Source organism: Mobula birostris, chromosome 1 (genome assembly GCF_030028105.1).
Source record: "Mobula birostris isolate sMobBir1 chromosome 1, sMobBir1.hap1, whole genome shotgun sequence".
Taxonomy (NCBI): Eukaryota; Metazoa; Chordata; class Chondrichthyes; order Myliobatiformes; family Myliobatidae; genus Mobula; species Mobula birostris.
Window position 1 is genome coordinate 145,879,994 of NC_092370.1, and position 22,096 is coordinate 145,902,089.

Below are 22,096 nucleotides of genomic sequence, written 5' to 3' on the forward strand. Positions count from 1 at the left end.
TGGCGGGTGACTTGTGGATCCACTGTAGCGTAGTGGTTAGCACAACACTTTCCAAAACCAGCAAAATGGGTTCATTTCCCACCACTGTCTGTCCCTTGGCCACGTGGATTTCCTCCGGGTGCTGCAGTTTCCTCCCACAGTCCAAAGATGTACGGGTTGGTAGGTTAATTGGTCATTGTAAATTGTTCTGTGATTAGGCAAGGGTTAAATTAGGGCTTGGGGGCAGTGCAAGAAAGGGCCCACTCTGTGCTGTATCTCAATAAATAAACCCAAGTGATAGGTAGGTGAGGAACGAGGAGATTGACAATGGTTTGAGAAACTGGGAGATGATAGGTGAAAGTGACAAAGGACTAAAGAAGATGGAATTTTATGGTAGAGGAGAATAAAAATGGAATGAAGGGAAGGGGTGGCGAGACGAATCAGTGGGAGGAATGTCTGGGCAATTGGCAGATTTAAAGAGTCGGTGATGGGATGACAAGGGGCGATATGAACCTATGGGATAAAGCCACAATAAAGGGAAAAGCCAGGAGTGATTACTGGAAGTTACAGAAATCGATGTACATTCTGTCAGCTTGGAGACTACCAAGGTGGTATACCAGGTAGTCTCCAACCTGACAACATGAACATAGATTTCTCTTATTTCCAGGAACCACTCCCCTCTAACTCATTTGTTTCCAGTTACACTGATTTCCTCCCCCACCCTCTCAATCTGCCCACCATCCACACTACTTCCTTCCACCCTTTTATTCTACTTTCCACTAAACTCTCCTGCCTCATTTTTTTTAAAGTCTCTTCTCTCTCTTTCCAATCCTGATAAAGGATCTTAACTGGAAGCATTGACTGTCTATTTCCCTCCATCCATGTTGCCTGACCCACTGACATGAGGAATTCTGCAGATGCTGGAAATTCAAGCAACACACATCAAAGTTGCTGGTGAACACAGCAGGCCAGGCAGCATCTCTAGGAAGAGGTACAGTCGACGTTTCGGGCCGAGACCCTTCGTCAGGACTAACTGAAGGAAGAGCTAGTAAGAGATTTGAAAGTGGGAAGGGGAGGGGGAGACCCAAAATGATAGGAGAAGACAGGAGGGGGAGGGATGGAGCCAAGTGCTGGTCAGGTGATTGGCAAAGGGGATACGAGAGGATCATGGGACAGGAGGTTCGGGGAGAAAGAAAGGCGGGGGGGGGAACCCAGAGGATGGGCAAGGAGAATCTACCCCTCCCCCGCCCACTTTAAAATCTCTTACTAGCTCTTCCTTCAGTTAGCCCTGACGAAGGGTCTCGGCCCGAAACGTCGACTGTACCTCTTCCTAGAGATGCTGCCTGGCCTGTTGCGTTCACCAGCAATTTTGATGTGTGTTGTCTGACCCACTGAGTTCCTTTAGCTCCTTTGTACCTTGTTCCTGATTTCCAGAAGTTGCAGTCTCTTAGGTTTGCTATGCTCATTACCAGACTGTTTCCAGTTGCTATATTCTCTGTTTCATTGCATGACCAATTTTGATGAAAAGTTTTATAACTTTTCAAATGTTTTTAGAAGTTCTATATATCACCTCAGTTACATTTCCCTCATCAACCTTCTCAATGAATCTCATTGATTGAAGGGTCTATGGAGATCCATTAGAAGAATCAAAAGATCTCTCAAGTTAATAGTGAAACTCAGTTGAGCAAAACTATCAGAGTCCCTGCATTGTCAAAATTCAAAGTTTAAAGTAAATTTATTATCAAAGTATGTACATGTCAACATATTATATACAATATATACATATACACTACCCTTTTTTCTTGCAAGCATTTACAGGAAAAAAATAAGAAGTACAATAGATTCCATGAAAAAAAACATACATAAACAAAGAATGACTGTCAGGGCATATTCTGGAGTTAAGATATACAGTATAGCAAATAATAATTTACAGCAACCAGTCTTCAGATCTGAATGTGAATTATAGATTGAGTTTAAAATGCACCTCAGAACAATGGTCTTCCTGGTGCTACAGGCTGGGGTCAATTGCAAACCAGTAAACGCTCCATTGACCAGAAATGTCTGCATATGCATGAATGCGGCCCAGAGGGAGTGGTGATTAACAATCAGTCTAATTTGTCTGGAGTGTTGGTGTGAAGATCTAGGTGTTTGAAAATTGTATGTACCTCAAAGGAAGCTTTCTGAATGCATTAAAACTATAGTATTGCCCTGCATATGTAATCTAATCTTCCGAGTGTCTCCAGTGGTGCCTATTTGTGCTGAATAAAGATTTCTCTATCACTAGCTTCAGTGTCTCTCCAGTGACTTTGTTCGCAGTCTCAACAATGATGAACAACCAATATGCAAAAGAGGCAAACTGTGCAAATAAAATAAAATAACAACAGTACTTAAAACACAAGTTGTGAAGAGTTCTTGAAAGTGTGTCTATAGTTGTAGAGTCAGTTCAGCATTTAGGTGAGTGAAGTACTCCATGTTGGTTCAGGACCCTGATGGTTGTAAGGTAATAACTCTTCCTGAACCTGGTGGTCTGGGATCTGAGGCCCCTGTATCTTCAGCTCAACGGTAGTAGTCAGAAGAGACTACTTGAATGGTGGGAGTCTTTGATGACGAACGTTGCTTTCTTGTGACAGCTCTCCATCTAAATGTTCTCAGTGGTGGGGAGGGTTTTACCTGTGATGGACCGGGCTGTAACTACCACTTTCTACAGTTTTATTCTGTTTTTATCAATGGTCCGCTTCTGGGCATCGGTATTTTCAAATCAGGTCATGATGCAACTAGTCAGGACACCTCCATTGTGCACCTAGAGAAATTTGTCTAAGCTTTTGGCGACATGTCAAATCTATGCAAACTTCTGAGAAAGTAGAAGTGCTGTCATGCCTTCTTTGTGATGGCATGGACTTACTGGTCCCAGGACAGGTCCTTTTCATACTTTGGATATTATTTCAGTTGAAAACCTTGACATGTTTTTAATTCACCTTTTCAAAGCTGTTAGATAGTATTATAGTGAATGTTCCAGTGAAACTGGGAGGATTAGGGGAAGTACAAGAAACAAAAGCCTGGTGAGTTTAACCTGGGGTCCACACAGCCCTTGCTATGATATTGGTCTATGGCATAAAAAAGGTTGGGAGCCTCTGGTTTCACGTGTCTGCAGGAACTGGGTCTCTCATGAATTTAAAAAGAGTGCACCAACAAGCACTTCAATGAGGTTCAAGGAGGTTATCTTCCAGCTGCCAATTATTCAGGGATTCTCATTAGATGTACTGGGTTTATCAGAATTTTATTGTACTAAAAAATAGATGTTGGCTGGCAGACGTCAAGAATCATAAAGATCAGATCTCAGGACCGTGGTAGCATACATTTACTTTCACTGCATTTTAACATCACTGGGCTACGCTACAGGGCAATCTCAAATAAGGTTAGCCACAGGCAAGGTTGATGGGCTGAAAGTAGAAACACAGGCTCCTCAGCCTGGGCAAGAACAATGACCTTTATCAACAATAATCCTATCTGCACAAGGGGACTAAATCAGAAAATAATGTCAAAGTTACTTCCATTATATCTGCAGTTAAAAATCTTAAGACACTGACATTCTAATCTACTTTATATATTTTCAGCAACAGTGGTTCAGAGAAAATGTTACAAGGAAGATTCTATTCAGCACATTTTATCAATGTGGATTACCCAATATAATCCCACCATCCAATCCTTCACGCAGCCTTGCAGATTGCAATCCTTCAAGTACCCATTCATGAAATTGTTAAACGTGTTTAAGGATTCTGCCACTGTCAGCCTCTCAGGCCAGGAAACCCAGACCCCAGTTTGTTGGGAAGTTTTTATATCATCTCCTTTCTAGTTCTCCTATAATTACTTCAAAATCTCTCTGTGCCCTAGCTCTTGAGCTGAGCTCCTTGTTAAGGGAAATAGGTCATTACTCTGTGCACGACCCTCATAATTCTATACGCCACAAATTAGTCCCTCCTCAATCTCCTCTATTCCAAATAAAACAGCTACAGATTGGGTAAGTTTTTTTCAAAAGTACATTTGTCCAGATTAGGCACTGTCCTTGTCCTTGCGAATTGGCACAGTTGTGCAGCTAGTACAGTCACCGGCTCACATTGCCAGAGACCTGAGTTCAGTTATGACCTTCGGTGTTGTCTAGGTGGACTCTGCAAACTCCCCCCATGACTGTGTGGGTTTTCTCCTAATCCTATAAACATGTGGTTGGTAGGTCAACTGACTATTGTAACTTTTCCCTAGTGTAGATTCTGGAGGTAATCAAAAAGAATGAGAGGTGAATCAAAATGGGACGAGTGTAGGATTAATGTAAATTGATGAATAGTCAGCATTAATTTAATAGGCTAGAAGGTCTCTTACTGTGTCTCATCTGCACCTTCTCCTAATTCAATAATATCCTTTCCTGTAATGTGGTGATTAAAACTGCATGGTAACAAACACATAATTCCAGCATAATCACCCTGTTCTTGTATATTATGCCTCAACTAAAAAACAAAAGTATCCTTAACTATATTGTAGATCAGTTTTGCTACATTTAAGGATCTGCATATATACAATCCATTGTCATTATGTTCCACTCCACTCCACAAAATGCTATCATTTAATATGTACTCCCCTGCCTTGCTGTACCTCCCCTGCTGATGCTCTGGATTAATTTATTGCTATTATTGACATTTTTTTTTTGACAGACTACCTAAAGCATCTGATGACCAAAGCTTTTGCCACATCATCAACCACATAGCCAACTTATTTGCAAACTTCTTTATCATACCCACAAGCAGAGGTCTGTATCATTCATTATGCACCAAATAGGGACCAAGTACGGAATCCTCTGAAATGTCATTGGTTAGAACCTCACAAGCACACTAGTCAATCATTCTGCTTCCTGTCACTGAACTCATTTTGGATCCAATTTTCCAACCTCCCCTGGATCTCATTCTTTGCTTTTTTGATCAGTCTCTCATATGTGATCTTATCAAAAGCTTCACTGAAATCCACTTATTTTACATTAAACACAATTCCTATCTTGTTATTTCCTCAAATATGTCAATTCAGTTAGACATAACTTTCCCTCAACAGATCTACGTTGATTGATATGTGCCTATCTAAATGAGCTTGCATGTTTTGCCTCAGGATGAATGCTAATAACTGGGCCACCAGTGAACTTAAACTAAATGGGCTATAATTACACATTTTACCCCTTCCTCCCTCTTTAAACAACGAGGTCAACAATCAGCATCCTTCTGACCTTCTACCACCACTCCGATAAATCAGGGTTGAATTGTAGATGCTGACAAAGGCCCATTTGCAAACATCTCTATTTTAATACACAGACATTTTTATTCAAGTCAGTTTATGTGTATCAGCTATCTTATGTATTTATATTTATTGTGGTGTTCTTTTATTATTGTGTTCTTTATCTTGTGTTTTTTCTTTGTGCTGCTTGGATCTGGACTGGCAATTAATTTGTTCTCCTTTACAACTGGAAACATCATTAAACAATCTTGAAACTTGATAAATAAAACACCAACATAAGGTATATAATCAAAAAAAAAGTAATAGATTTCATAGTAATTTTCCTGACCTTTCAACAAATATCCCAGCTTGCACTACATGGACAATGCTGCGGAATCTTGGCTTCTCCTCGTTCCTTTTCAGCATCATTCCCATTTGTCTTGTGAACGTGGAGGCCAACCAGTCTCGGACCTCTGAGGGAATAGAGTCAGACTGGATATCACTGAGCTCATCTTCTGTATCCAGCAGACGCCTGTGTTTAAAAGAGTTATGTTTTTAATACACATGTAAATACATAAAAACCCTCCTCATTCTAAATGCTCCTTTTGACGCAAACAGTTTTTGATGCATGCATGTTCTGCTTGAAAAAGGATGACTGCCATTGGGTCAGCCTGCTAGTTAACCCTCTATGTAGACAATAAATTTGGGCATTTAATCTAATTAATCAAAGTATGTACAAATCAACAAACATTAAAAACAACAGTAATACTCTAAAGGCTTAGTGTGCTGCATTGGCTGCTATTAAGAAAGATGGCAGCTATGCTTGCCTTCACAACATAGGATGCATCTCAGTTCTGTCTCATTGGGCGAAATGCCCCCAGAGCTTTGAAGGAGTAGAGAAAAGATTTGGAAGCACAGATGCTGTACAGGCGAAGAACCACAGGATACTTATGACATCATCACCTGTGACTATCAAATATACAGTGTTGGCTACAAATTTCACCCCAGAGCAGAATGTGATATAAAGCCACTAAGTACCAGCACATAAATAAGTGAACAAAATGTATAAAACAACTCAGCAAAACAAGAGCATTCTGATCAAGCCAGAGCTATTTTGGCATAAGCCCTTGAGGAGAAAATCAAATTACAAATCCACTTGAATTTGCAATTTCACTGTCACTTTCAGAGAACAATACATTTGAAACAGAAAGACCTCAAGATATTATTGTAAATCAGACCAGAAGAGAAAAGAAACAAATAAAAAGAATCTATGGTCCTGGGGAGTGGCTATATTGGAGCAGCCATTGTGAGAGCGGGCCAGTATCGGAGTGGAGAGCTGAGGAACCGGTGAGTAGAGGTAAGACTCAGGTAAGGTTTTTATTCTCCTTTTAATCCATTTCTTTTGACGGTGCAGTTAATATGGCAGTCAGGGCAGTAAATAGTCCTTCTGCAAGATGTGAGGTCAAGGAACCTCATGGTCTCCCTGATGACTACATCTGTGGGAAGTGCACTCTTGACTACCAGGTGAAAGGACTGAGCTGGAGTTGATGTACTCAGGATCGTCTGGGAGGCTGAGGATATCACAGATGAGAGTTTTAATGAGGTGGTCAAACCACAGGTGCAGGCTACAGATAAATGGCCGTCTACCAGAAGTATGTGGATTAGGCAAACAGGTCTAGATGAATAACCTATCAGAAGCTAGCACCAGGAGCTGGGTTAATGACATTGTGTCTGGCTCTGAGGCTCAAAAGGATGAAGTCAAGTAGAGGCATAGTGATAGTGAACTCTGTAGCAAGGGGCAGAGCAAATGTTTCTGTGGTCACAATCAAGTGTCTAAGATAGTGCGTTGCCTCCTTAGCACCATTGTCAAGGATGTCTCAAGCAGGTACACGGCATTCTGAAAGAGGAGTGTGAACTACCAGAGGTCATGGTCCACAAAGTACCAATAACATAGGCAGGAGCAATGACGATATCCTGCTAAGGAATTTTAGGGAGCTAGGTAGAAAGTTTAAAAAGCAAGACTTCCAGGGTTGTAAATTCAGAATTAACGCCCATACCACGTGCCAGGAAGGTGAGAAATAGATGCACAGTGCCGTTCAATATGTGGTGAAAGACCTGGGCAGGAGGCTGGGCTTCAGATTTATGGATCATTGTGCTATCTTCCAGGGCAGGTAGGGCTTGCTTCTGAATTGGAGGAGAACCAATATACTTGGGAGGAGGTTTGTTAGTGTTATGCAAGAGAGTGTAAGGTAGGTGGAAGGGAGACTGAAATGAAAAATGCAAAACAAATGAGATGGGACTGCAGTATTTGTACATACTTTGATTAATTGTTACCGGAACCAAATGCAAATAAGTATAGAATTAATTGGCACACATCTAAATATGTGCCTTCCAAGATTGATGTGAGAGAATTAGGTTTGAATTCATAGGACACTGACACCAGTATTGGGGAAGAAGAGGGCTGTTCCAATGGATGGGCTCCACTTGAACTGGACTGGAACTAGGGTCCTGAGGAATCACATATCTAGGGCTATGGATAAAGCTTTAAGCTAGATAGTAGGAGGTGGCTCAACGGTTTGGACAAGTGAGGATAAATAAAAAGGAAGGCAGGAGGGATTACTGAAATGTCTAGAATAAAGATTTATACAAAAAGTTTTAAAAAGTATAAGAATTTCACTGCGGGCAACATGGAAACAAAATTGCAAAGAAGGGTGATGAATACAAGACTGAAGGTGTTATATTTGAATACACACAGTACGCAAGCTAGATAATTTTGTAGCACAGTTAGAAATTGGCATCACTGCCAAATTGTGGGCATTACTGAGTCGTAGCCGAAAGAAAAGCACAGGTGGGAGCTTCAAATCCAAGGATACACATCTTATCAAAAGGATAGGCAGCTGGGATGAGGAGGTGGGTTGTTAAAAATTAAATCAAATCCTTAGAAATGATGATATCCTCGATGTCATGATGTCATGAAAGAGATGTAGAATCTTTGTGGATAGAGTAAAACAACTGCAAGAGTGAAAAGACCCTGATAGGAATTAAATACAGGCCTCCGGAAAAAAGGCCAGGATGTGGGGTACAAATTGCAATGGGAGGTAGAAAAGGCATGTAAAAATAACAATGTTTCAATGGTCTTGGTGATTTTTAATATGCTGATAGATTGGGAAAATCAGGTTGGTGCTGGATTCAAGATAAGTAATTTGTAGAATGCGGATGAAATGATCTTTTATAAGAGCTTGTGGTCAAGCCCATTAAGGAAACTTCTGGGTTGGATATTGCATAATGAACCAGATTTGATCAGGGAGCTTTAAGATAAAGGAACCCGTAGGAAGCACTGATCATGATACGACAGAATTCACCCCGATGTTTGCAAGGGAGAGGCTAAAATCAGATGCATCAGTATTACAGTGGAGTAAAGGGAATTACAGAGGTATGAGAGAGGATTTGGTTAAAGCTGACTAGAAGGGACACAAGCAGGGGTGATAGTAGAACAGTAATGGCTGAAGTTTCTAAGAGTAATTTGGATTACGCAAAATTGGTTCATCCCAAAGAAGAAGAAATGGATGATGAAGGGAGGATGTGGCAATTGTGGCTGAATTCAAAGACAGCATAAAGCAAAAGTGAAGCATAGAGTATAGCAAAACTTTGTGATAAGCTAGAGGATCTGGACACTTTAAAAAGCTAAAAGAAGGCAAGTAATAAAGCAATAAGGAAATAAAACATGAAATATGAAGATAAATTCCTTAATAAGATAAAAGAGGATGTTATTTTTTCAGATATAAAGAGTAAAAGAGAGGCAAGAGTGGACATCAGACAATTAATGAAATGGCAAATGAACCAAGTAAGTATTTTGCATCAGTCTTTACCGTGGAAGACACTAGCAGCATGCCAGAAGTTTGAAAGTGTTGGGGACAGAAGTGAATGTAGTTGCTCTTGCTAAGGAGAAGGTGTTTGGAAAGCTGAAATGTAGGAAGATGGACAAAGACAGGATGGACTACACTCTAGGGATATTCAGAGGCACATAAGTAAAGTTAGCATGGTTTCCTTAAGGGGAAATCTTGCCTGACAAATCTGTTGGAAGTCTTTGAGGAAGTAATGGCAGGATAGACAAAGGAGTCAATGGATGTGTTTTACTTGGATTTTCAAAAGGTGCCACACATGAAGCTGGTAAACAAGGAAAGAGCCCATGGCATTACAGAAAAGATACTAGCATGGACAGAAGATCAGCTGATTGGCAGAAGGCAAAGAGTGGGAATGAAGAGGTCCTTCGCTGGCTGGCTGCCAGTGAGTAGTGATGTCCTTGCAGAGATCAAAGTTGGGTCTGTGAGTTTTTCTTGTTATGTGTCAACATTTTTTTTTACTGTGAGTGTCATTTTAAGTGCCTGGATGAGACGGGTGGATGCCGTCATTATAAAAATGCGAACAGGTTTCTGGAACATTCGGCAGAAGAAGGAACAGCAGTCTGCGAGGTACCAGCAGGAGAGAGAGCTGGGTGGAGATAGATGAAGAGTTCGCTACAACAGTGGACGAGTCTAGTCCTTCTCCATGTCCAGAGGATTGTGATAGTTAGTGGGACACAGTGCATATTGGATTCGTGACTGTCACTTTACATGATTTCTGCAATATTCCTGTGGCTACCACTTTTTGTTAACCCATACATGTATTTGGGTGTGTTAGATGGTGACCACTTGTGTTAGGGAATATTCCATGACCGTCACCTTGTGATATCCCTAGGTGGATTTTGGAACGCTACTCAACCTCTGAAATCTGCTGTGACTGCTATATTGTTTTTTCCAGCGTGGATCCTCTGGAATTTTCCATGATCGCCGCCTCGTGTCATCTTAGTGTCTTCCCCTCACCTGTTTCTGTGGATTTCTGGAATCATCTGGATTGCCATTTCTGGGACTGTGTTTGAGTAAGATTTAAGAAGAACTGTTCCCAAACCTGACACCGTTTGTGGGCTACAAATGCATAGGACTGTTTATTTTTGTTTAGGGGAGTAATTTGTTTAATTGTCTGTATTTTGGGTAGATACTGAAAATATAGCTGTTTAATATTAAAAACTGAATCTGTGGTCTATTGCTGCTGGCACATAACATTTTCTAAGTTAATGATCTCGGTGATGGAATTCATGGCTTTGTGGCCAATTTTGCAGATAATGTGAAGGCAGATAGTGCTCAGAATGCACAGAGTCCCAAAAAAGCTTGGACAGATTAAAATAAAGGCATCCGTTAGTCTTGCGAGACCATGGATCTGCGCCTGGAAAGTCTTCACTCTCCAGGACGCAGGCCTGGGAAAGGTTGTATGGAAGGCCAGCAGTAGCCCATGCTGCAAGTCTCCCCTCTCCATGATACCAATGTTGTCCAAGGGAAGGGCATTAAGACTCATACAGCTTGGCACCAGTGTCATCGCAGAGCAATGTGTGATTAAGTGCCTTGCTTAAGGACACAACACATTCCCTCGGCTGGGGCTCGAACTCACGACCTTCAGGTCGCTAGTTCAATGCCTTAACCACTTGGCCACGTGCCCACACTTGGACAGATTAGGAGAATGGGAAAAGAAGTGTCAGATGGAAAACAGTATAGGGAGGTGTATGGTCATTGCATTTTGTTTGAAGGAATAAAGGAATACTTTCTAAACAGGGTGACAATTCAAAAATTGGAGACACAAAGGAACTTGGGAGTCTTAGCACAGGATTCACAAAAGGGTTAATTTTGGTCTGTGTCTTTGCTATTGCTTAGCACACGCTTGGGCTCAGTGATAGCACCCATGTGCCTTTATTTTGCTGGTGGGGGGAGGGGGATTGTTGCTTGGTGCCGCTTACACGCAGGAGGGTGAAGTTGGGGGGGTATTTGGGGTTCTCACGCTTAATTTGTCATTCACTCTTTGAGGCACATCTCTGTTTTCATGGATGTTTGCAAAGAAAAAGCATTTCAGAATGTATATTGTATACATTTCTCTGACATTAAATTTGACCTTTGAACCTTTGAAAGGGTTAACGCATGAGGAGCATTTGATGGCTCTGGGCCTCTACTCTCTGGACTTTAGAAGAATGGGGGGTGGTGGGATTTCATTGAAACCTATCAAATATTAAAAGACCTAGATAGATTTAACGTAGGGAGGATACTTCCTGTATGGGGAAGTCTAGGCCCACAGGGCACAACCTCAGAATAGAATGATGTCCCTTTAGAATGGAGATGAGGAGGAATTCCTTTAGCCAGAGAGTATGAGTCTGTGGAATTCATTACCACAGACGTCTGTCAAGGCCAAGTCATTGGTCGTACTTAAAGCAGAGGTTGATAGGTTCTTAATTAGTAAGGGTATCAATGGCTATGGTGAGAAGACAGAAGAGTAGTGTTGAGAGGGATAATAATTGAGCCATGATGGAAAGGCAGAGCAGACTTGATGAGCTGAATGGCCTAATCCTGTTCTTGGGTCTTGTGGTCTTTGGTCTAGTTGGATGGATTATGAAGCCTGTGGATGATACCAAGATTGGTGGAGTTATGGACAGCGTAATGGACTATTAAATAATTCAGTAACATATACCTAGATATGGAAAGAGAAGTGGCAGATGGAACTTCATTCAGGCAAGTGTGAGGTGCAATTAAAGAAGAATGTATACAGCTAATGGTAGATCTCTTAAGAGGTATGACTGAGATACAGAGGGATTTTGGGTTCCAAGACCATTGTTGACTGAACATGGCTTCACAAGTAGATAAGGTAATAAAGAAGGGTTGCTGCCTGCTTGCCTTCATTGATAGGGATACTGAGTATAAGAGTATAGATGTCATGCTGCAGCTGTACAAAACTTCAGTCAGACCACATGGATTACTGAGTACAGTTCTGGTTGCCCCATGATAGGAAGGATGTTGAGACTGTAAAGATGGTGCTGAGGAGGTTACCAAGATGCTGCCCGGATCAGAACGTATGAGTGAAAAGGAAAGGTTGGACAAACTTGGGTTGTTCTTTCCGGTGCACCAGAGATTGAGGGGAGACAAGATAGAGGTTTTTAAAATAAGGCAGGCAGTCAGAATCTTTCCTCCAGAGTAGAAATAACAAACACGCGCGTTTAAGATTAGGGCAGTGTTGGGAGGGGGAGGGGGAGAGGAGTTTAAAAATGACATAAAGGGCAATTGTTTTTTTACACAGCATGTATCTGGGATAGTTACCAGGAATAGTAGTAGAAGTAGACAGTTTAGTGAAGCTTTTATGCTACCTTTAAAAAGCTGTCGCACAGAAAATGAGGAGAATGGAGAGATATGGATGACATGTGGGAGGAGGACATTTAGTGTAAATTGGCAACAAGCTCACACAATTTACGGGCTGAACACCCTGTTCCAGTGCTATAATGTGTTATATATTCTCTGCATAAACACAGGGTTAAACTTTTCACTCAAAACCATCAACTAAAAGCAATCACCAACAGCTTCGGGACAGGCAGAACTGAAAACAATGTTATTATTATGACGGCAAATGCTCTTACAGACAAAATGTCCTGCTAATGAAAACAGTGCAAGTGTCTGCTATTCCGCAAATGTGTGTGTCAAAACTCATCAGATCATGTCGTGAGTGTTGAACATTCTCAGCGGGAGATTCTGACTGAATAATTTATTAACGTGGGCCTGAGAGGCAAAAATACCACAGTGCTATTATATTACTGCCTAGATGGGTGGCAGATCCTTTCACAGCACAGCCGAGGAATAAAGAATTGTAGAGGGACATGTAAAAATGGTCAGCACACATACCGTGTCTCATCAATGTAGACTGTCTCAAGCACTGAAGCTGCATATTCCAAATTCTTCTTCAGATCCACAACTGAAGTTTCACCCCGTTCCAACTGTTTGACCAAATAGCGCAATCTAGAAACAAACAAGGAATATTAAAAGCTCCATGTGGCTGAGGAGAAAAGATTAGAGGATAAGGTTTATACAGATTATAACCTGTTGCTTTTATGAAATATAAGCAGAAAATACCTCAACTACACAGCAGGTCAGGCTTGGAGGTTTAAATGGGCTTTAGGAGGTCAAATGAAAGGAGAAAGTATACAGTTAATGATAGACCCCTTAAAAGGTACCAGTGTGTACTATTGAGGTACAGAAGGATCTTGGGCCACCACTTTATATGGATGAAACCTCTGAAGCTGCAGAAAACATTTACCAGCATGTGCCTGGACTTGGGCCTGAATTACAAGGGGAGGTTGGGTAGACTAGGACTTTTATTTTCTGGATTGTAGGAGATTGAGGGGTGACCTGATAGGGTATATAAATTCATGAGGGTCATTGACAGAGTGCAAGCAGATAGTTTTTTTTGGAGTTGGGGGGGGGGGTGGGAGAGGCTCCAAAAAACAAGAGGGTTTAAACTTAAGATTAAAGGCAAGACATTTAAAGGGGTAATTAAAGGCAGTTTTTCATGCAAATCATGGTGCATATTTGAATGAGCTGCCAGAAATAATGATAGGGGTGGGCACATATGTAACATTTAAAAGCCATTTCAGTAAGAAGATAGATAGGAGAGGTCTAGAGGACTAAGGGGAACACATGAGCAAACAGGACTAGCTCACTGGGCAATAAATTCTGCATGGACAAATTAGGCTGAGGGATACAATTCCATGGATGACTCTACAACAATCAGAACAATTAGAGATTAGCTTTAAGATATTGACAAAGGGACAAGGAAAGGAGGCAACAGAATGAAAGGTTTGCCATATGGTTGAAGGGGGAAAAGTTCATAACAATAGGTGTGATAGTGCAAATTCAGCCAAGATGTGTTTCTGAAATCAGAATCAGAAGTCATTGCTGAAAATCTGACATAAAAAAATGCCAGAAATACTAAACATCTAAAATTGCTGAACTGAGTTTTGAATCTGGAATATGGAAAAGGCCCATTCAGAAAATAAGATGCTGCCCCTTAAAAAGGTTAAGCTTCATTGGAAAGCTGTAGGAAGCAAAGGACAGAGAGCGTGGTGTGAGAGAGATAGAGAAATGAAGTTACTGACAATTGGATGGTTGGGATCGGGCATGAACACTGAATAGAAAAGTTCTGCAAAGTTGTTATATAATTCGTGTTCAGTTTCCCCAAAGCAGAGAAAATCATAATATGGTCTTATCTGCCTTCTTAGCAGGTGTGGTATGCACCAACAATGTAATTTGTTAATTAATTTCCACTGTGGATAGCAGCCTTTGTGTGTGGGGGTGGGATGGTTATGAAGAGATAGGGATGGGAGATGGAGAAAATGGAGTTAACACAATGGAATGAGGGGTTATTGAAAAGGGATTGGTAAGTCAGATGGGGAATCAAGGTGAGGAGGGGGGTTGCGTGGAGTTGAAGATTGGGGGCAAGAGAAGAAAATGTGTAGGGGAGGCAGGAGGTGAGGAATGAGCTGGGATGATATGGGGAATGAGGAATGGAAGGAATTGCAGAGGACCTGAAATATTAACTTCATTTTCACCATAGATACTGTCCTAGCAAACCGAGTATTTACAGGATTTTGGTTTTATTTTTTATTTCCATCATCTTGTTTCTGAGTATTTTTGAATTACCCGCATAGGAAGCCTAGAGGCCCCAGAGGATTATAATTGGTCCATTCTATGCTGGTCCTTAGCCACGTCATATGAAAGAACTTAAGATTCCAAATGTATCCGTAAACCATCCTTAAAGCACTACTTCAACGCAGTCTCATTCAATGGCTCTGTTGTTTTTTCATTGTGAGATTGCCTGATTCCTATTCATTAATCTCCATTCAATACTGAATGATCAGAAATTTCCTGCAACTAAGTAAAAGGATTATCAAAGCCTTTGTGGCTGGCCATCAGAAATTTCAGTTTTTGAACAAAATTTCCCTCTTCACCCAGGTACTGAAACAATTTCTTCCCAAGCTTAGCGCCCTTTTTGACTCCAGTGTTGAACAGTGCAGCATTTCAGACTACCTTTAAGTGACCTTACGTTTTTTTAATCTGTCTCATTACTGACAGTCTATTGTATTTCTGTCATTTCATATTTGTGTCTATCCATATCTGGATCATTTCAAATCCCATCCCTTTCTACTGTCATGTTGATTCGGACTGATATTCTGAGTTTGTTAATTCTGTATTTGTGCCAATCCATGCTGCCTTTCAAAGTCCTTGACCCTCAATACTGGTGTGTCGTTTCCAACTGCTTATACGCCACATTTCATATAACAGACATTTCGGGTTGCCCACATCTCCACTCTTTACATGTCCATGGTGTTTCAGACTGCATGTTCCATTTCCAAGCCATTTCATTTCAGACTGCACACTCAGCCTCAGTGCTATTCCATTTCAGGCTGCATTGTCCATTTCGATGCCAATCTATATCAGTATTGTTTCTGACTGGCTTTTCAAACTCTATTACAGTCCATAAACATGTATTTTCCAGGCTGCCTCCTTGCTCTTTAGCATAATCCCATGTCCATGACATTTCAGTCTGCCAGTTCCAGCTTGTCATTGTACTCTGTTCACACTTTCATCACTGCACGTGTGTCATATCAGATTATCCATTCAACCTCCATCTCATTTCTTATTGCTGTCATGCCACTAGCTGTGATAAAAATCAGCGATTTCAAAAGCAGAAATTGATAAATAGCATGGAACTGAAAATCCGTTCTTCACTTTAGTATGTTTCTTATTAACGAAATCTTTCTGATTTTCCAGCCATAAATATCATTCCCAAACACTTTCTATCATATTAAAATTGAGTATAAATTCCTGTGAGATGCTCGGAGTATTAGGACAAATGCAACCATTCACACTAAGCAGAAGGCATGGTAACCGTCTTTAGTGGCTGATTTTGTAAACTAGTTCTGAAAAGGAGAGATTGACTGAAGGTGTTGAGGATGCGTTTTTTTAAAAATACATTAGATGAACACATTAAAACCATATATAAAGAAGCCTCTGGAGCAATATAAAAATTAGTTTAAGGGTACACACATATGTGGGCATTAAACCAAACTACACCAAAATAAAATTCCAAAGTAACTACTGTAAACTGAGAACTGTTTCTTACATGTTAAATGTATAGGTGTTAGGTTTCAGGTCTTTCTATAATTACTGTCAGCAGGGACTAGATCGTCCATGAATTTTTCACCCATATAAATGCAGGATATTGTACAATGTCCAGCTACACAAAGCATCGCATCTACCGATTAGGACACTTTGGATTTTTGTAGTGGGGGCTTCAAAAGGAGCAACGTTATTTCAGGTTAGAGATTTAATCTAACAAATAGAAATACAGCAGGACACCTTAATTATCTATCTCCACAGAGGGCACTTTCTGTGTCCTGGTCAACCACAGGTGCTAGGTGAGTTTCAGCAATGCCTTATGTCTCCTTATTGCATCTGTGTTCCACAAACCTGACTGTCTGGGTAGGCCCATATTTTTCTGCCTCTTCCTGCTCCTGTCCCATTGAACTTGTGGCCACATACATACCTCGACTGCATCCGTCAGTCCCTTGCCACCTACTGGACATCCCGACAATTCACATTCTCTCTCAATCCCTTCAACAACTTTCAACTCCCTGGCCCTGACTGCCTCATTTTCACCATGGATGTCTTGCCCCTATACACTTCTTTCACCCATCAAGAATGCCTTTAAGCACCCTGCTTCTTTCTAGGCTGTTCCTTCCACCACAAAGTTCTTTCGTAAAGCAGAACTGATCATCACACTCAGCAATTCCTCTCTCGTCTCCTCCCACTTTCTCCAAGCTCAAGGTGTAGCCATGGGCATCCACATGGGCCCCAGCTATGCCTGCCTTTTTGTTGGCTACATGTTCCAAGCCTTCAATGTTAACATTCCCCAGCTCTTTCCATGCTACATTGAAACTGCTTTGGTGCTGCTTCATGCACCCATGCTGAGCTCATCAATTTCATCAAATTTGCCTCCACCTTCCACCCTACCCTTAAATTCACTTGGTCCATTTCTGACACCTCTCTCCCCTTTATCAATCTTTCTGTCCCCTTCACTGGAGACAGACTGGCTGCTAACATCTTTTATAACCCAACTAACTCTCTCCGCTACCTTGACTATACCTGTTCCCACCTGTCACTTGTAAAAATGCCATTCCCTTTTCTCGGTTCTTCCGTCTCCACTGCATCTGTTCCCAAGATGCGGCTTTCCTTTCCTGAGTATCATGTCAATCCTCTTTCTTCAAACAGCAGGGTTTCCCTTCCTCCACCATCGATGCTGATATCACCCACATCTCCTTCACTTCCTGAACATCTGTCCTTAAATCATCTTCTTGCTGCCTGAACGGGGAGAGTTCCCTTGTCCTTAAATATCACCCCATAAGCTTCCATATCCAACACATAATGCTCTGCAACTGCCACCATCTTCAACAGGATCCAACCACCAAACATAGCTTTACCTCTCCCTAACTCTTCATTTTTCGCAAGGATTGCTCCCTCTGTGATGCCTTTGTCCATTTGTCCCTCTCCACTGATCTCACTCCAGGCACTTATCCCCACAAGTGGAAAAATGCTCCAATTGGCAATTCATCTCCTCACTCGAGTCTGTCGGGGTTATCTACTGTATCCGGTGCTCTCGGTGTGGCATCCTCTACATTGGTGAGATGCATGTAGATTGGTGGATGCCTTTGTCAAGCACCTTCTCTCAGTCCTTGAAGAAGAAGAAAGCCCTTTACTCTGGGTAGAGTCATCGGCGTTTTTTTTTTAGCAGGCTTTCTGATTTTTACGAGGCTGAGTTGATAGCTCGACGATCAACCCAGCCCGGATGGAAAGCGTGCAAGGGAGCCGGCTGGATTCGAACTTGGGAGTCTTCACTCCGAAGTCCAGCGCTGATGCCAGTACGCCACCAGCCGGCTTTCTCTCTGCCCTTAACAAGCAAGATTTCCTGGTGGCCAACCATTACAATTCCAATCCCCATCCCATTCCGACATATCATTCCATGGCCTCCTCGACTGCCAAGTGGAATAATGCTGTCATTAGGTAGGCAGAAGACATTAGTTTAGTTGGTGATTTGATTACTAATTTAATTGGTTTGGCATAATATTGTGGGCGGAAAGGCCTTTCCTGTGCTGTACTGTTCTACATCCTATGTTCTATGAGGCCACTGTCAGGTTGGAGGAGAGGGTAGCCTCCAACTCCAGTGCTCAACGCCCTGACTGATGAAGGCCAGTACACTAAATGTTTCCCTCCAGAAAGGTTTGCAAAGATATCCTCCATCCTGGGCAGAGGGCATTGATCTACCTTCAGTACTGGGTTGACAGTGACCTTAAGATCACCGCAGATGCCGACAGACCTAGTCTTCTCGGTTACTGGGACCTCTGCCATTGGCCAATGGCTCCAATCTAACCTGGAAAGAATTCCTTCAGGTTCATGCAATCTAGCCACTGACTATCACAGATGTTATAAGGAACTGGACGAGCTTTGTAAAACTTGTGTGTGGCATTTCCATTTAACACTATTTTATCTTTGCTAAGTTTGAGTTTTCCAGTACCTTTCCTCATTTGTTTTGAGTCGACTATTGCAAAGGATGTGGCAGGCACATGGTGGATGGATCTCCAGTCAAATTGTAGTTGTCTCAGCCAAACACATCCCCACAATTCTGGTCCTCCTGTTTTTACCACATACAGGTCAAATGTGGCTTGTTGGTTTTTGTACTTCAGTGTTATAATTGTCATTCTCACAGGAATTATTTTTCTCCAGTATAAGTTCGTAGTTGGATACTTTCAGACTTCAGTTCAGTACCTTTGAAATACCATTCAAATTCATTGTGTGGAATCTGTATCCAATTTGCCACTCACGTCTGATGTAAGCCATATTGCTTGTTTCCTCTTAGTTTTCACTCTGTAATCAAGGGTACCCATTCCTGTGTCACTCTCATTATTATCAGATATTTCATTAACAGTATGCATTGTGCTCTTTTTGAAACTGTAACTTGACTTTTTTTTCCATGTACAGTCCATTTATTTTTGCCTTCCCAACACACACTCTGTATATGCCCAACTTCGTTGCATTTTCTGCAAGTTTCACCCTTAAACCTGCATGGGTTTGGTATATTTCATCCCCTGCCACAATGATAACACAATCTGTCTGGTGAGGCAGGTTTCTGTTTATACATTGCAATTTTGTTCACGCTCACTTTCATTCCTGACTGCAACTCAATTCTGTCTCTGGCTGCTGTTTCCATTGATAAAGTGATTTCAACTGCTCTTTTAAATGTGAGTTCTGCTTCAGTTAGGATCCCATTTTTGAATGCTTCCTTGAAGAACCCACAAACTAAATCAGCCCTCAGTGCATGTAAACCCATTACTGTACTGACAATGCTCAGACAATCCCTTCAATTCAGTCACATAGGCTAAGATTAACTCACCTTCATTTTGATTACGCTTATGAAACCTAAAGTATTCCACAATCTACAATAGTATCGGTTCTAAATATTCCTGCTTTACGTTCACGATATCAGCAAAACTCATTTCTGCTGGTCATACTTCTTTTCTTTTCAATATTTTTATTGATTTCTATATAGAAGAATACAGAGTCCAAGAGAATACATATTATAAAACAAAAGAAAAAATGTAATAATACCAGGTACAGTATATTGAATCACATTAACAAACTCCTTACTCTATATTCAAATAGATTAGATTAATTTGTATATTAGAATATAAACAGTTTTATAAAAATAAAGAAAGATCTATACCCACTACCAAAGTCAAAGCTGTTTGGGAAAAAACAAGAAAAAAACACCTTATTAGATAATAAAATATGCTATTAACCATCTTCTGTAATGAGATTATGAAAATAATTTAAAAACAGCCCCCACAAATTTTGAAAATCCTGGTTAGATTCAGAAATTGAACAACAAATAATCTTTTCTAAGTTTAGGCATGCCACAACATCCCGTAACCATTGAGCATGGTTAGGCGGAACAGCATCCTTCCAATTAAACAAAAGCACCCTCCTAGTCATAAGACAGATAAAAGTCAGAATGTGCAAGTAGATGTCTTCAAGATGAAATCTTTCCTTCCAACAATACCAAATAGGGCAGTCAAAGGATTAGGCTTAAAATTTACTTTAAAGAGTACAGAAAAATTTTGGAATACTTCCTTCCAAAATTTTCCAAGTCTTGGACATGTCCAAAGCATATGAATAAATGAAGCTTCTCCATTGTTATACCTACCACAGTAGGGAGATACATAAAAACGACATAACTTATCCTTGGTCATATAAGCCTATGAACCACTTTAAATTGTAGGAGGGAATGACGAGTACATAAAGATGAAGTATTAACCAACTTAAAAATTTCATTCCAAGTTTCTTCAGAAATTGAAGTCTGTAAATCTTGTTTTCAAAGATTTTTGATTCTGTCTAAAGAACCATTTCTCATTCCCAACAATATATCATAAATATTGGATATTGAAACATTATAAAATGATTTCATATTAAGAATTTCATCTAATACATTCTTATCAGGACTATTAGGAAATGTATATAATTGAGATCTCAGAAAATCCCTCATTTGTAAGTACCGAAAAAAATGGGTTTTTGGTAAGCTATATTTAGTTGACGATTGTTCGAATGAAGAAAGACTTCTTCCAACAAATAGATCCTGGAAACATGTAATACCCAATCCTTCCCATTGTTTAAAATCTACATCAGTCATAGAAGGCCTAAAAAGATAATTTTTAAAAATGGGACTAGAAATGGAGAATCTCAATAAACCAAAGTGTTTTCTAAATTATATCCAAATCCTCAAAGTATGTTTGACTAGCACATTTTCAGTTATCTTGCTTAAGGATAAAGGAACTGAAGATCCCAAAAGAAAGATAATAGAAAATTTATTAACCAAGTTAGCTTCTAAAGAAACCCACCCGGGACAGTCCTCATGATTAATATAGTATAACCAATACGTGAGATTTCACATATTAGCTGCCCAGTAATAAAACCTAAAATTTGGTAAAGCTAAACCTCCATTCTTTTTAACTTTCTGGAGATGAGCTTTATTCAATTGAGGACATTTATTTTTCCATATATAGGAGAATAAAATAGAGTCCAGAGAGTCAAAAAGGGATTTAGGAATAAAAACGGGTAAAGCTTGAAAGAGGCATGTAAATTTAGGTAAAACTTCAATAAAAAATAAATTACAAAAAAAATTCATTTTAATAGAATTAATTTAACCAATCAATGATAACAAAAGGGTGAGCAATTTGATAATGTTCTTTTTATATAATTTAATAAGGTAAGAAAATTTTCTTTAAATAGGTATTTATAATTCTTAGTAATTGTTACACCCAAATAAGTGAATTGGTTTCTTACAATTTTAAAAGGAAGGTTAATATCAGTTGATACCGAATTATTCAAAGGAAAAAGTTCACTCTTGAGTAGGTTCAATTTATATCCAGAAAACTGACTAAAACAAGAGAGTATAGAAAGCACAGAAGGTAATGAAGTTTCAACATTAGAAATGTAAAGCAATAAGTCATCCACATAAAGTGAAACTTTGTGGATAGTACCCTTCCGTAAAATACCAGTGATCATTAGATTCTTGAAAAGCAATAGCTAAAGGTTCTAAGGCCACATCAAAGAGCAAAGGACTCAGACGGCAAATTTGTCTGGTTCCACGTTGAAGTTTAAATGGTTTAGAATTCTGAGAATTAGTAAGAACCCAAGCAAAAGGAGATAAGTACAGTAATTTAATCCTTTGAATAAAGTTAAACCCAAAATTAAATTTTTCTAATCTTTTAAATAAATAATGCCATTCAACCCGAACAAGAGCCTTCTCAGCTCTAAGGATATCACATGCTCCGATACCTCCTTTGAAGGGGAAGCGATAACATTTAATAACTGATGAATATTAAAGTGAGAATATCGATTTTTAATAAAACCAG

General features: G+C 40.2%; 1 protein-coding gene across 4 annotated transcripts in view; it reads right to left on the reverse strand.

Annotated features, from left to right (window-relative positions):
* The window catches only part of LOC140200264 (dual specificity calcium/calmodulin-dependent 3',5'-cyclic nucleotide phosphodiesterase 1A-like), a 293,234-nt gene that overhangs the window by 151,661 nt on the left and 119,477 nt on the right, over positions 1-22,096 (reverse strand). For all 4 annotated transcript variants that reach the window (XM_072263358.1, XM_072263348.1, XM_072263338.1 and 1 more), the window contains exons 3-4: positions 12,978-13,091; positions 5,579-5,761 (exon numbers count right to left, since the gene is read on the reverse strand). In XM_072263358.1, the coding sequence (XP_072119459.1) occupies positions 5,579-5,761; positions 12,978-13,091 (297 nt within the window). The remainder of the gene's footprint in view (positions 1-5,578; positions 5,762-12,977; positions 13,092-22,096) is intronic.